The 15,828-nt window shown below is 45.1% G+C and overlaps 2 protein-coding genes and 1 long non-coding RNA gene across 3 annotated transcripts in view; 2 read left to right on the top strand and 1 right to left on the bottom strand.

Annotated features, from left to right (window-relative positions):
- The first annotated feature begins 3,398 nt into the window (after nucleotides 1-3,398).
- LOC135394390 (transient-receptor-potential-like protein) overlaps nucleotides 3,399-15,828 on the top strand; it is a 270,798-nt gene continuing 258,368 nt past the window's right edge. The window contains exon 1 of the mRNA XM_064625119.1: nucleotides 3,399-3,593. Coding sequence (XP_064481189.1) covers nucleotides 3,450-3,593 — 144 coding nt within the window. The 5' untranslated portion in view covers nucleotides 3,399-3,449. The remainder of the gene's footprint in view (nucleotides 3,594-15,828) is intronic.
- LOC135395160 (P2X purinoceptor 7-like) lies at nucleotides 9,693-10,494 on the top strand. Its single transcript, XM_064626404.1, has 3 exons — nucleotides 9,693-9,968; nucleotides 10,040-10,255; nucleotides 10,338-10,494. Exons 1-3 carry the CDS (start codon nucleotides 9,784-9,786, stop codon nucleotides 10,492-10,494), a joined length of 558 nt encoding a protein of 185 aa, XP_064482474.1. The 5' UTR covers nucleotides 9,693-9,783.
- LOC135395559 (uncharacterized) lies at nucleotides 14,022-14,639 on the bottom strand. Its single transcript, XR_010423170.1, has 3 exons — nucleotides 14,526-14,639; nucleotides 14,271-14,457; nucleotides 14,022-14,160 (listed from the first exon to the last, which is right to left on the bottom strand). It is a non-coding gene; the product is annotated as an uncharacterized LOC135395559 (long non-coding RNA).

Consider the following 15,828-nt stretch of genomic DNA (forward strand, 5'->3'; position numbering starts at 1 on the left):
GTACTAAGCAGAGGGAGGAATTCCGAGAACGCGTTACAAAAGCGGGAACTTAGTCTACGGCCACCGAGCAAAAAAAAAGGGGAAAAAAAGAGAGGGAGAAATAGGGATGCGTGGCTGGAGCGAAGCCACTCAGTGGAGCTGTAAAAATAACGGACGCATGTTTCCCGCGTTGTTGTTTTCTTTCTTTTTTTTTTCTTTTTCAGAACCAAACGAAACGAAATATTCCATCTTTTGTAGATTCTTTGCACAACATTTCATTGTGGCGTACGCCAACCTGTGTGAAGCTCATAGAAGCAGAAAGTATCGCAACAACTCCTGCTTGCAATTGTATCTATGCATTATAGCCTCTAATAGAAATACACGTGAGAATCTACTATATTGAGAATCTACCCTATATTGCGCTTATTGTGTTTTCACATGACTGGTCATGCAAAAATTGATAATGTATTTTTCACACGAGCAATGTGATTTCTGTTTGCATATTACCAAAATCCTCGAGACTAGGGAGCTACGCAAACAGACGCACGCGGACAGTGTCCGGCTGTTTTCGTAGTTCCCTAGCCTCGGGTTTTAGTAATATGAATTATAATCTCCAGCTCGCTTGCTCTTTATCAATTCTTTCATTGTGATTTTTGTGTAACGTTCGTTGTGGGCGCGTTTGTGCTAGCAGAGCTTTAATTTATAACCGAATATAATTGACTTTATGCCTTCCTGATGGTTTATGTGGATGACACATATGAAATTTCACGTTTTGGCGTTCCGGTTTGGTGTAGGCTTAATTCACGTTGCCAATTTAATGAAGGTAACATAATTAAATTACAAGGCATCAAACTAAATTATACTCCAAAACAGCTTGCGAACCTCTCCAACGAAAAGGCCCCCTGAGAAATTCCAACAGAAATTCCCAAGGCTGTAAGGTGTACCAAGGTGTGAGGCCCTATGTTAAATCTCGATTCGCCGAGGTAACCGCAGGAGAGCTACGGCCTGGTCTGAGGTCTTGAGGCGGAACCTTAAAAGAACCAAAGCAAGGTCTGGGGTTCTGAGGTAGAACCTCAGAATTTCTTGAGGTTACCTCAAAAGAGCGAAAACGATGTCTGAGGTCCTGAGGCAGAACGTCAGAATTTCTTGAGGTAACCTTAGAAGAACCACAGCCGGGTCTGAGGTCCTGAGGTGGAGCCTCAGGATTTCGTGAGGTAACCTGAGAAGAACCACAGGCAGTTCTGAGATAACCTCAGACAACCTCAAGATATCCTGAGGTAACCTCAGGATCTCTGGGGTAACCTCAAGACGTTTTTCCAATAGGGATATATATCTTCACAAAATTTAAGTTAAAACATAAGTCGTTAACAAATACCTAAAAATCACTTCAGAATTAGTAGAATTCAGTCGTACCATCTGCCTCCGTGTTAACTATAAATGGAAGATTCCGTTCTTACGAAGATACGAATCTGCACTAGAGCAAGCGCCCTGCCCCATTAAATTCTGCCGTCGGTACGTTGACGATACCTTTGTGATTTTAAGCAGGGTTCACGTCGATGCCTTCCATTCGTTCCTTAACAGTGTTGAACCTTCTATTCAGTTTACGTACGAAATCGAGAAGAACAACGTGCTACCTTTTTTGGACGTAAATGTGCATCACGGCCAAGCAGGACAAATTAAAACAACGGTCTACCGTAAAGCTTGTGGCACCAGCAACTTCCTAGACTTTAATTCTTACCACCCTATCGAACACAAGCGAGCCGTCGTCAGAACTTTGTTGGATCGTGCTGAGCGACTCGTCTCCGACTCTCAACTTCAATCTTCAGAAGAGGCCACCGTCAATGAACTGCTTAGGAAACGGGGTTATCCCCAGAAGTTTATCGACGACACGCGCAGGCGTAGAGAAGACAGGCAGTCAAAAGAACCTTCCACACATTTCGGAGCGTATTCGGCGCGCTCTACTGCCCTTGGGGATAAATACTTGTTTCAAACCCCACATGAAACTTCGACACATCATTTCAAGGCCCAAAGATCCCACCCCACCTGGAAGCGAAAGCGGTGTCGTCTATAGGCTAAGTTGTTTGGAGTGTGATGCCTCGTACGTAGGTGAGACAGGCAGGAAACGGGAAGCCCGCATTAAAGAACACAGAAGAGATGTTGAAAAGGCGACCAACGCAACTAGGTTGAAGACTGAGCTCGTGGACCACTGCTGGACAACGGGACACGTGTGCGACTAGAAGGGTTCCGTCACCTTGGAGCGCGAACATCGGTGGGGACCGAGAAAATTCCTCGAATCGTGGCACATACGAAGGGAGCCAACAGCATGTAATGGCAACCGTGGCCCACTTCCTGGACTGTACTCTGGCCTCGGTAAACCCTTAAATAGCAAGACTGGTTTTGGTGCTCTTCATTCCCGTCCCTAGCCTTGCACTGATGATGTCTCCCGCATAGGAGACGAAATGTCTAAATAAATTGTTATTTCCCGTTGCGTTAAGTCGGTGACAATTTTCATTCTCCAATCACTTCGTCATAATTTACCGCAGTTACTCAATCGACAACTCAACAATAGTACTGCTCTAAAAATACGTACTAAAAAAGATCTTTGAACTTTCTTTGTTAAAAAATAGAAATGTTATTTTTCACCATCCCCAGTTATTGTACATTGTTATTATTTCCCACGCTTGATATAGATAGTGATTGTTATTTCTTAGTTTGTGTATGTACGTATAATAAATGCCATGATGTATGCTGCCGAAACTTTGAGCGGCAGAGCCTTTTCAAGTTACTTGCGGTAACTTTTAGCTTTGCTGTCCCACCCTGTAATGTGCTAAACCAATAAATTGAATTGAATTGAATATCTTCAAAAGGGTTACGTAATCACAAGGGGAAGGAAAGATTAACACGTTCTCCTTCAAACTCTACAGCTTATCCTTTACATATGAAAAAGAGCAGCATTGGTGCCAACTATTGGACGACTAATTACCAAAAATTCATGAATTGACTTTATAATTACTAGATATATTCGGGAAAATGGGCAGAATTGGAAGCAAACATGATTTCAATCTACTCACGTTTTTAAAATTCCTGAAGCGAGCAAAATTGAAAGATTTATATCCTTCTCGTTTCAGGATAGGTGGATTTAAATAATCATTGGTTCCAATTTCCCTGAAAATATCTAATTAATAAGCTAATTAATGAATTTTAGGTAACTAAGTATGCATTACATACACTTTCCAGCAGGATGTCCGCCTCACCGCGTAACTCACCTGTGAAAGTCGCATCTACGTAGCTCTCATAGTTTTATCATAAAAATTACGTAAAGGAAAAAAAAGACTCCCTGTAGAACACATGTGCATTACATTCGAACGGTTCGAATGAAGAAACTAAATAACGTCGGTTGTTGTTGCTTACAGGGCCATGTTTAAAGAGCGTAATCGGAAAGCATCTGCGTTGACGAGGAGGAGGAGCTGATGATGATGCGGCAGTCGGATCCCATTTCATCGTCATCATCATACCCGGTAGGAGGACGGGCTTCGTCGCCACAGTCGCCCAACTGTTTCCGAATCCCTATTCCGCTGGAACCGCTAAAGGACGGACCCTCTATGGACCCCAAGGTAACGCCGTGCTTCTGTGAGAAGTGTAATGATCCGCCTCAATCAAGTCTGGTATAATCACCACTTTAGATATCAGTGGCGGTCTATACTCAGGGCCTCGAAGGATTAATGGCATAGCCAAGGGAGCGTTATTTTTTGTGGCATCTGTCTGCGCATCCTCATCCCTCAGTGACGTTAATCGATTCTATAACGTCGAGTTGTCGCTGTGTCGGTTCCGAGACAGTGGGTTCTATTATGATCAGACTTGGTGACAAAAGACGTGGACAAGAGGTAAAAATACAAACAAAACCGCCGTGGTGATTTTATTGCATGGGTATACAGCGCGAAAAAAAAAAAAAAAGAAGACAGGGACAAGAGGGAATTACAGGACACAAGCGCTGTGCACAGACTGCTGTGCTTTTTCAGTGTTTTCTTCTTTCTTTCCTTCCTTTCTTTTTTTGGAATAGCAAGCCGACCTCTGTCTGACGGACCTTTCCTTGTTTTCTTTAATAAATACTCATATCCCTCCCCCGTGCTTCTCTCTTGTCCTGTGTTTTTTCGCGCTGTATGCCTATGTGTGCATTTATACCAACATGTCGAGATCAGCACGCTTGTTTGTCACGAAATTTATGGATCAGCTTGGCCGCTTATGCCATTTCTGCATATTATTCGGCATTTATCCAGCGGGGACACCGGGCAAACTCGTCGGCCCCACTGCAAGACCGGTTTTGGTCCTTTATGCTACCCACGTGGGTTTGTTTTGGCGCGCGCAGTGGGTGGTTTGGTGGAGAGCGGCTAGGATACGCTAATGTGAAAAAGGTCCATTTATCTGCCTCTGAATTCCACACAATGATTTAAATCCTCCGAAAATTGTTGGGATCGTGGCGGAGAAGTGATGAGCGACGAGAGCCACAGTGTCTGCACGAAAGCCATACGGTGGAACCAAGATGGAATTTCGTAGATAATCGGGACAAATGTGCGTTTCTGTACAAGCTTAATGATCTCCAAAAGTTCCTGGCGAGGTGAGTCACAGAGCAGGAGCGGCCTTACAGTCAGAAAAGAGAGGAAAAAAAAGTTAATTAATCATGCGCAATATTGGTGATGGGGTACGTCTGGGCTGTTCTGCAAAATAATAGCAGCTATATAACACATAATATGAAATAAATGAAAGACTGGAAATAATCTAAAGCAGTAAAAACGAAATACTCAATCAGTCATAGACGGGTAGAAATCCAGCGAAACGGTATGGAAGTATGAAGGGAGTGCCTCAACTTGCATGCCACAACTCTGTGTTGCAAAAATACTCCAAAAGCTGGGAGATGACATAGCGGAAAAAGTAGTGAACTCCGACTTAACATAACAAAATAACAAAGTTTACTCAGACGTTTCGTCCGTCATGCGACGGACATCATCAGTGCCAACTGAATGAGAGAGTCCACCACCAGTCACTATTTGAGGAGATGGGAGTATTGTTCGGGAAGGGGACAGCAGCCTGCCAGCTCGAACGTCGCTCACAGTTGAAGAGGTGGTTATTCTCTTGAGGTTTTGCCTCAACCAGACGCATTTCACCTTGAACGGCAGGACTTACCACCAGATTGAAGGTTGCACCACGGGCAGCCCTGTGTCGGTCTTGTCATGGCGCATATTGAAGAAACTGCCATGGAACGATTCTGCCATCCGGTCAAGTTCTATCGCCGCTACGTCGACGACACGTTCGTGATTCTCGACAGTGACCACGTTGACGAGTTCCACTCGGTTCTAAACAGCATTGAGCCATTGATCAATTTCAGTTACGAAGTGGAACAAAATGGCAAGCTTCCTTTCTTGGATGTGCGTGCAGATGTAGCTCAGCAGACATTCAAACTTGCGTCTACCGAAAGCCTTGTTATACTGGCAGCTTCCTTGGTTTTTACTCACACCACCCCACGGAGCACAAACGGAGCGTGGTACGAACTTTATTTCCGATCTGAACAGTTATGATGCTGCACCGAGTTACGGGCTTCTGAGGATGCGACGATTACCGATTACTTGGACAAACGTGCCTACTCACGCAGGTTTATTGAGGTCACTCGCAAACGCATGCAAGCAGATGGACCGCAGGATAGGAACCGTCCCCGCCAGACACGCGTTGTAATCCCTCATGTTAGAGGCGTATCCGAATCTGTCCGCCGGGCTTTGCTCCCGTTGGAAATCAGGACGACGTTCAAACCGCATGTTAAACTGCGAAGTCTCATATCGAAACCAAAGCACCCCGTCGCCCCAGAAGACCAATCTGGAGTGGTCTACAAACTACAATGCCAAGACTGTGACACGTGCTACATTGGTGAAACAGGCAGGAAACGAAGCACTCGCTTCAAAGAACATAAGCGGGACGTAAACAGCGCAACGCACGCCACAAGGTTTAAGACGGAGCTTACTGAACATTGTTGGGACACGGGACATTGTTTTGACTTCGACAACGCGGTGACCTTGGCCCATGAACAAAGGTGGGGACCCAGAAAGCTTCTAGAGTCTTGGCACATACGTGGTGACCCCTCGATTTGTAGCAAAAACCGTGGACCCCTTCCCGAGCAATACTCCCATCTGTAAAGGTTGAACTTGCGGGTAGCAGCTCATATCCTCCAAACGCCCATTTCCACCGACGTGTCCGATCCACCAAAAGCCCATTTTCTCCGACAAAATATTCGGAGGTTCTGGGCTTCCGGTTGATCTGGATACGCGGGTGGCAGTGACCCATATCCCCCAAATGCTCTTTTCATCCGAGCGCCCAGAACCACCGAAAGCGGGATACTTGAAAGGACACGCTTCCCCCGTTTAACAGGGAAAGGAGGAAGGGTGAGCGGTTCCTAAGTGTGCGGGAATCCAATGTACACCTCGAAGCAGAGTTAACGGGAACGCCACTTCGACTGGCGGAGCTAAAGTCGGGAAGAGAGCAACCCTAGCGGCTCTTACGAGAACTAAAGGCAAATAGTGTTTCGACTGTCCCACTGTTGCTGCGGGGGTGTCCGCCTTGCCATGAGCTGTTGACTCGGCATTACCCTCAGCTGTGGTTATCATCGCGATGTTTGTTGAATTGAATTGAATTGGCTGTTTATTTTGCTAGTGAACAATGGAATAAATACCGAACACGTGCAGACCCATAGCATTGTGTTTGCGGCGATTATGTGAAGGTGTATGCCGGCTGATATCGCACGGATGCGATGACTTTCTCTCATTGACACACGCGAAGGTGGTCGCGTTCGATCAGATAGGCATTTTCAGATTTGTGATGAAACAAATGAGGATGCACGGAGTCTAGTGGTAAATTTATTGGATTTGGTGTCCATCTTTGTGTGTTATAACAGCATCGCATCCGCGTGATACCGGTCAGCATACAACTTTAAATAATCGCCTCAAACCCAAAGCAACGTCGCGATGATAACCGCAGTTGAGGGTAATGCCGAGTCCACAACTCATAGAGGGTTCCAGAGAGGGTCACGTGACACTAGCCGTCACGTGGGTCCCTGGGTGCTGTTCATCCGGTGCTCGAAATGGTCTGTAACGTGATGTATGCGGTCTGACTTCTACAGCTTCTACAGATGTAACAGATATGACTGATATAATAATGAGAGCTGATGCACGGAATCCATATTAAAGAAGCCTGAGCTTGGGTGGGTAGAAACAGGGTGTCGGAGCGAACCGAAAACCGGAACCGAAAAAAACCGCTATTTTGGTGCGAACCGGAACGGAATCGAAACCGTTTACGTTTTTTTCGCTCAGGAGGGAAACCGAAAAATATATTTAACGGTTTTCGGTCCAAAAAAAAAAAAAAACTTCGCCGGTTTGGACTACGGATAGGCGAATGAAACAGACGTCGTGTGCTCTGAAGTCATGTTATGGGTTACGGTTATGGGTTATGAGTTACGGTCATACGAGGGTTACGGTTACGGTGGAATGTATGTCGGTATACTATGACCCTTAGGCTCCCTTTGTAATGGTTTATCGTTCGCGCACGCACACAGACTTAGAGGTACATGTGACTCTCTAGCAATGTGCCGTACTGTTCGTTCTAATTTGATCCCGCAAACTCTCCTCAACTAAACAGCGACCCAAGGGGCCTGCATAACGGCTTCTTTATCGGTAATGTCGCGCAACGCGTCCCTTGTTTGAGAGCAGCTAAGTTGAATACATTTACGTATACGCGAGGGCAAGCCCATGCGAAGTGGCAACTCTTTTGTGGACAGGACACGAAGAAAATAAAACGGAGCCGTCGAGCGCGTTTGTGAGTGAAGCTGTTCCTCGATTTGCGTCGTACTCGTGCGGTGGTGCTTGCTGGCTAGACAGTAGCAACAGACATCGGATGGGACGCGATCGCTCCAACCCAGCAAGAAAGTACTTTACGTATGACATCACGTCCGTTTGTAGCATATGCTTCAAGAAAGGAGAAAGCCTATTTGAACAGACAGTAACCTACAGGAACCAGGAGCTACCAATTTCACAGCTGTCTATTAATATTAAATACCATGTATGCGGAATAAACGGGTTTACATTTTGTAACATTGATTTTTTTTGTGTGGATAAATATTCCCAGCAGAAGCGGAACCTGTTAAAAACCGGTATGAACCGTTATTTTTTTGCTCCGGAGCAGAACCGGTACCGGATCGTTTATGATGTAACCGGAACGAAAACCGGAACGAAAAACGTTTCGGTTCGACACCCTGGGTAGAAATGACACGACACTCGATGTGTACAAATGAGATCTCGTTCAATAAGTGATATGAACACAGAGATATTTCGAAAATGAATATTATTCGTATGCACGTTGCTCACGGGAGAAGCACTATCTTCGGAAACTCATGGAGGTCCGCGTCATGAGGCACGGAAAATGAACATTGGGGGAATGGGATGTGCTGTGGCTGGAACATATAGCGGGGCGGCGGAAAACACACAGACCTCAAGCGCCTTTTGAAGAGATTGACATGTTCAGACGATATTTAGGTTTCATGCATTCATACTGCTTGCAAGCCTTTTCTAGGGGTTGTTTCAGCCGGTTAATAGAGTATTTTTCTGAACGTCTGAACAGTATTAACAGAAAGCATTAAAGAAAAATAAAGGAGGAGGTCATTTTTTTAACCTTTTAGGTCAGTTTTTAGGGACCTGTGCCGTGGACGCTTTGTTACTATTCGTTTTCCACTATGATGACCTACACAGTGCCTGGGCTCCAGTCACTCACATGGAAAATATCTCTCTATTCGAATCGGATCAATTCTTTAACGCGATCGACATCAATAATACATTTCCTTGGCAAACTTTGGGATCCGACGAAAATTCCTGTTTTATTTCCGTCATGTTCGTACGCTAAGTTATCGCTATAGTGTACGTCGTTGCAACTCGGAGCGACTGAGGGAGTAGCTTAGAGCTGACTTGGCTGCCCAATGTATGGCGTTCTCAAAAGACGGCGACCTAGAAAGAGGGTCGGCCGAAGTTTTTGTATAGCAGTCGTCATTCTCACCGTTGGTTGTATCCGTAAGTGTTTCTAGTACAAGAGCTGGATTTGGGGGAAAGTGAGCCTGACAGGTTGGAGAAAGCATACAGCAGAGATAGTGAAAGTAAGGGGGCGCGGGCAATTGGATGTTAGAGACAGAACATTTGTTTGTTCCGGGCTATACCACCTACTCCCTCCCCAGGCAGAATGATCAAGGTAGGGGTCAATCACGGGGTGGTGGTGTTTGTATCTGTGTTCATGATAGTGTTAGAGGGATATCTCGAAGTGAACTCTCTTTTCGTGTCCTAGGCATGTGTGCAGCATTGTTCTTAAAAATTGGAAAGTCGGTTTCAGTTGGATGTATTTATAGGTCACCCCGGTGCCCAATCACTATTTTTTTTAAATGTTTGAGGACTTCTTAGTGTCTGTGGGCCAACATAAGCGGTATGTTTGTATAGTGGGGGGCTTTAAAGGAACTGTAAAGTGAATTCTAACCCAGGGAAACCTTATGATCTTTTGAAAGTTTAGGAACTGCACATCTCAGTTCCGAAATATTTCTTTTGGAATCGCTGTTTTCTTTGAGTAATCGAATTTCAAAGATTGCATTCGAACGAAAGGCTGAGTACTCCCTCGCAACAACACTGGGTCGGCTCGTGTCGGCTAGCTAGCCTGTGGCTACTTTCGGCTTAGTCATCCGCGTCCGGGTTTGCGGCAAAACCGAAAGTGTTTTGGGAGACGCGCCCTGCGATGTCCAGCTTACCAAACCTGAGTGCCCTCGAGCTTCGGATACTCGAACGGTCACGCCGGCAAAACTTCTGTTCGTATGACAGCACGCCGGAGAGTCAACACGACACGATGCCATCCGCGGAGTCGTCGACGGAGGACGAATTGCCTCCATCGCCGTCGCCTGACCGCGTTGGGAACAGTCTTTGGTTAGTTACATGTGCAATGAAACCGTTGAGAGGGTCACAGTGGAAATTCGGTATTGCTTCTTCATGTTCAGGTGTACTTGCGGCAAATGTGTACCGATGCCGACAGCAGAGGAATGCCTTTGTTGCCGCGAAGTGAACGAGGCGGTACAGAAGCAACGCAGCGGTTGCATAACAAGAAATGAGTATTTTGAGATACTGTGCCTGGACACTGAGGTGCTCCAGGTGTCCTACTGCTATGTGAGAGAAAGCGACGACTACGCCGTTATCCGGAACAGCGAAGTAAACAAGTGAGTTCATTCACGTGCGCGTTCAGTTTCTGTTATCAGAAACTTACATGTCATAATTTATACCTGCCTATGGAACATGCAGGAAGTTTAGGTACGTCGCCTACAGGCAGTTGACCAGGTGGCTCTGGGGACCGTTAGGAAAACACTGCAGGAAGGTCCTCCCAGCATGTGCTGTACATGCCATAAGGGACAATTTTCCTTCCGAACTGTACAAAGGCTTTCGCCTTCCTGATGTGTGATGCAGTAGGTGTTCTCTGACAATGTGTATGTTCATTCCCTTTCACTGAGGTGAAACTTTCATTTTTCTTTCAGGTGTTTGTGGACAGTATTCAATGTGTGCACCGTAGACAGGTACACAGGATGGTTTGGTCGTGAAAACTGCAAAATCACAACACTATCCCCTTGACACAGAATACTGGGCCAGGCACATACCCTACTGTAGTAACCCAACAGCCACTACACAGTAAAATACAGTCTACAAACAACGAAGAATGTAAACATTGCTTTATTGAAAGAACACATGAACGATAACAGGAAACAGACACAAGATGTATATCAATTTGCTATAGTTTCACTTCCCACCGATCAGTAACAAATGAATGCATGATGTTTTCCTTTTCAGTACATAGATGTGTGCTACAAATGTGTCCTTGTCCATAAGCTCTACAGGAGTACCCACGTAAGTCCATGACTTCTTTATTAGTATAAGAAGAGCCTCAGGTTGGGACATGCCAGTGACATCAACATAGGCTTTTCTTCAGACGCATCCCTGTCATCATTGGCTCACCAAGCATGTAAGGAAAAATTGTACACCTTCTTTGTGCACATTCATCTTTGCAACCCTTTCTCTATTTCTAATTATAAATTTTTTATGGTTTCCTTAATAGCTGCCCAATTCCTATGTAGATTTGTACAGCTACAAAGGCAGAATAAATACGACTTTCAACAGCTGCATCTGCATATTACTTCTGCACTCATGAATGCCCTGCCAAAAAGAAAGAGAAGTATGTTAGGAAATGCACGTTTGCCATGTGACACACCTGTTCGCAGCCGTGTGGCCATGCCATAGGCCACGGACTTCATATAGGCTACTTATCCTTCGCTTTTGTCATCCTATCCCGTTGCATACAGTGTATGGCGTGGTTGTTGGCACACCATGCTGGAACCTGGCCACCAGAAAAATTGCCAAGGCAAATGTATCTCAGCTGTTCCAAGGACAGTAGCATCTTCAATCAGAGAGTTAGATATCGAGCAGTGCAAAGTAACCAGGATACCTCAAATGAAGAGCCTACAAGGATGGCCAAACACTCCCTGATGGCCAGTGTCATATCCCATCCTGTAAAACTTCCGTGATGGAGACTAGGTCTGCATGCAGGCTGAAATGACACAGGGCTTCATTACTGGTTCACATTTTATGGAGCTTTTGGGGCTATGAATACAGCGTAAAGCTTTCGGGAATTTTTTTCTAGGTTTGTGGAGCACAAAGAGAATAAACAAACATGTGCTCTGAATTTATGCAAATTTGAGTGGAAGGACTTCCAGTACGGTAAATTCAGGGAGAAATCAGGCTCAGTCACTCAAACTAACAAGTACTAACTAAACTAACAGGTTGTACCTATTCGGTACAAACAACTGCATCTACATGTGACTGCATCTGCCGCCAAACAAATTACTTAACAAGGCATGTTAGAATGTACACATCCATATACAGTATGAGCCTACTGCACTGTGTGTGTAGTTATTGGTACTTCCCTCTTATATTTGAAACGAAGGCAGGTCATTGTGGGCAATCAAGTATTTGCAAGTAGGCTTCATTTCACTGCTAAAGCTTGCGTCATGGGAGTGGTCAGCTGAAAGATCACACAAATGATATTGCTAGGGAACACGTACATGAAGTGATGAATGAACATTACCTCATTCTCATGGTTGGAGGGCTTTTTGTCTCACTCAGGCTAAGTTCCACTTAGAGGCACATGTCATGGCAGCAGTCAGCTAGAAAATCACAAAGTTATACTGCTACGAGAACCCATGAAGTGATGAAAAAACAGTACCTCATTCTCATGGATGGAGGGGCTTTTTTTCTCAATCAGGCTAAGTTCCAGTTAGAGGCACACGTCATGGCAGCAGTCAGCTAGAAAATCACAAAGTTATGCTGCTACGAGAACCCATGAAGTGATGAAAAAACAGTACCTCATTCTCATGGATGGAGGGGCTTTTTTTCTCAATCAGGCTAAGTTCCAGTTAGAGGCACGTCATTCCAGCAGTCAGCTAGAAAATCACAAAGTTATACTGCTACGAGAACCCATGAAGTGATGAAAAAACAGTACCTCATTCTCATGGATGGAGGGGCTTTTTTCCTCAATCAGGCTAAGTTCCAGTTAGAGGCACACGTCATGGCAGCAGTCAGCTAGAAAATCACAAAGTTATGCTGCTACGAGAACCCATGAAGTGATGAAAAAACAGTACCTCATTCTCATGGATGGAGGGGCTTTTTTTCTCAATCAGGCTAAGTTCCAGTTAGAGGCACGTCATTCCAGCAGTCAGCTAGAAAATCACAAAGTTATACTGCTACGAGAACCCATGAAGTGATGAAAAAACAGTACCTCATTCTCATGGATGGAGGGGCTTTTTTTCTCAATCAGGCTAAGTTCCAGTTAGAGGCACACGTCATGGCAGCAGTCAGCTAGAAAATCACAAAGTTATACTGCTACGGGAACCCATGAAGTGATGAATGGACATTACCTCACTCTGTTGGGAACCGCAGCATTCTTCTAGCTATCAGGACCTCCTTTGGTTGCCGTTCGTACTGTGCAGTCATTGGTGCAGGCTCAGGGCTTTTGCAGGCTGCTACCATTTCACTGTAGCTCACATCTTGGCAAGTTGTCATTGCTTCCCTCAAAAGATGGTCTACATACCCTGCCAAGAAAAGGAAATATGGTCATGCCTAAATCTCTTCCCTACACTATGTATACTAAAACGAAACCCACTATGTGTTGCTTTTGTCTTCATGGTAGAAACTACTTCCGTGCCCTTTTTCGTCTTAACTAGCTTTCTCCTGTACATCAGACCACCATCCTTTCGACGTGCAAGTGGGCGGTCAGCATTTTCATTAAAATGCAGGATAGCGATTTGCGTCCTAGGTTCATGCACAGACACAGGGAAAAAATGGCATTATCAGTAACAGTGAAACAAGTATCCTATGTGCCAAAGTTTGCGGTACCTGTCTGAATCATGATAATAACATTAATAATATACAGTTCAAGTGATGCTTGAAATAAATAAAAAAAAACAAAAATCATGTACACTGAGTGTTACACACCTTGCACGCATAACTTTTGGAGTGTATGCCGTTGATTTGGGAGCAAATTTCAGAAGCAAGGAGTGGAAGTATTCCAGGCCTGATGTTTGCCCCACTGTAGAGAGCTGTTCAATATCCTTCAGTAGCCTTTTGTCTAACACTATCTTGCACAGTTTTATGTAAACAACAGTGCCTGCATGTTTGACGTATAAAGTGAGAACACCATGCACACATTAGTCAATATGGGCTAGAAAGCAAATGTACTCTCACGCCCTCCAATTACCAGGCTGCAGCCAGGGTCTCCGGTCGCCAAGGTCACCGTGGAGGCAACGCTTGTATGGTCCGTCATGGCTGTCATGGATGTTGATAACATGCCGGGTCAAACTTAGATGCATTATCTATTAGTTAATATACACTGTCTCCTGAATGACGATACAGTTCATTAGAGTACGTAAGCTCATACTTCTCCACATGCTAAGCAGAAACTCTGTATTCCCCTCAGAGTTGCCACTACACCAGTAAAGGTGGTTACAAATATGCTGCACCCATGGTTTTAGGGCAGCACATGCACGGGAATTGGCTGCAGCTTCAAGCTTTTTCTTCATCCCTGCATTACAAGATCTTCTTGTGAGCTACATCGCCCATAAGCATTTTGAAGCTTGGCAATTGCATGACGCAACTGGTTATCATAAGCAATTATAATCTAGTTCTTGTTACCTTTTACAACATGCCAGATGTCAAATCCATGGACAATGGTTGGCTCATTCTCACGCATGTGCTTTCGGACAGAAGGATGGCGATCAGTAGTGATAGATGCAACTGTAATGCCCTTGCACTTCACTTCGTCCAGGCACCTTATGAACCCGGCCTTTTCCATGTGGCTGCTGGATCTAATATCTTCTGACTGGTGCAGATGAGATATGTTCAGGAATATTGCAATAAAATAACATTTAGCGAGCTGACAGAACTCACCTCCCCGACCTGAATTTGCACAGAGTTGATGATCTTCTGTGATGCTGCATCCATAAAGCTGTATGTGAGGTACTTAGCAGAGTGCCCAGGGGAGTCACACCTGCCATCACCCAAAAGGTCCATGTTCCTGTCTTGAAGTGACGAGAGCAGGCATTCTCTTTCTGTAGTCGAGACCTACCATAGTGGATCAAAGGAAGCGATGACGTGAATAAGAATGAAATCACTGCATTCGTTATTCTGTTGACATTGTCGCTGGAAGATTATTGTAACAGGAAATTCAAGCGCACCAAGTATGTATGATTTCTAATACCAGTCTATGCTCCGCAATATGGCCGTGAATTCTGATAGTCCTACCTGTGTCACGGCAGGGAGTAGGCACCCTCTCTGGTAGGTGTTGTATGCTACCTTCGAGATCACCTGAACATTAATTGACTCGAGTAACCGGAGAACCTGCTCGAAAGCAAATACATGGTGTCATTTGAATCTGTGTCAACATAACAGCCTATGAGTACTTGCCTTGGTTGCACTAGCCCCACTGAAAAGTATTGCGCCAGACAGCAAGATGTTTCCTGCAGCCATCCTGTTCACCTCTGGCTGGCTTTTCCAAGATAAAGTGTGCTCACTTGGGCACTCAGCTTTTACGGTGAGAAGTGTCCCTCGAACCTCTGTGCCCACTTTGCACGCCGCACCGCAAGTCCTGCATTTCTCGAACAGTTCTAACAATGGAGCTTCAAATACGATGTACTTCTTCTGATCAATTGGTGAAGCAGAGGGCACACCACTGCAAAGTGGAAGAGCTTTTAGTATGTATCTGCAAACTTGTATGAGCAGGCTATGTACCATTCAAAACTGTCGTCTTCAGATATGCGGAATGACTCATCGGCTGGCTCCATCACTGGTGAAGACATAGTCGTATCATGCACCTGTAAGGAATGCGTATGTTCAAATTTTCTGTGTAGTCACGTCTGTGTAGTGTCAGAGAGCACTCCTGCTCGGACTCCAACGGAGTCTGCAGTATTTCATAAATAAAGTAAAATAAATAAATAACACAGATAAAACGGTTAAAAAGCAAGCGAGCTGGTGGCTAAGATCCATGACGAAAACCCGAGACTGGGAAAAAGACGAAAAACAGACGACACAACACAAAGTCTCAAACACAGCTAAAGTTTAATCGACAACCGCACACTTTTAACACATCAGGTGGGGGAGGAGGGACAGTGCAAAAGGCTCGCCAAAGCAGGGCCGAAGGTCACAGACGCTTTGCTGACACAGTTCCCAGCCCCCAAAATTGACAACGTTTCAC

The sequence above is a fragment of the Ornithodoros turicata genome, chromosome 5 (genome assembly GCF_037126465.1).
Source record: "Ornithodoros turicata isolate Travis chromosome 5, ASM3712646v1, whole genome shotgun sequence".
Taxonomy (NCBI): domain Eukaryota; kingdom Metazoa; phylum Arthropoda; class Arachnida; order Ixodida; family Argasidae; genus Ornithodoros; species Ornithodoros turicata.

What these genes read in the sequence shown, in the direction of transcription:
- LOC135395160 (XM_064626404.1), top strand. Translation starts at nt 9,784, where the DNA reads ATGTCCAGCTTACCAAACCTGAGTGCCCTCGAGCTTCGGATACTCGAA. An exon ending in CGCGTTGGGAACAGTCTTTG is followed by an intron (nt 9,969 to 10,039) that starts GTTAGTTACATG and finishes CTTCATGTTCAG; the next exon opens with GTGTACTTGCGGCAAATGTG. An exon ending in CGGAACAGCGAAGTAAACAA is followed by an intron (nt 10,256 to 10,337) that starts GTGAGTTCATTC and finishes TGGAACATGCAG; the next exon opens with GAAGTTTAGGTACGTCGCCT.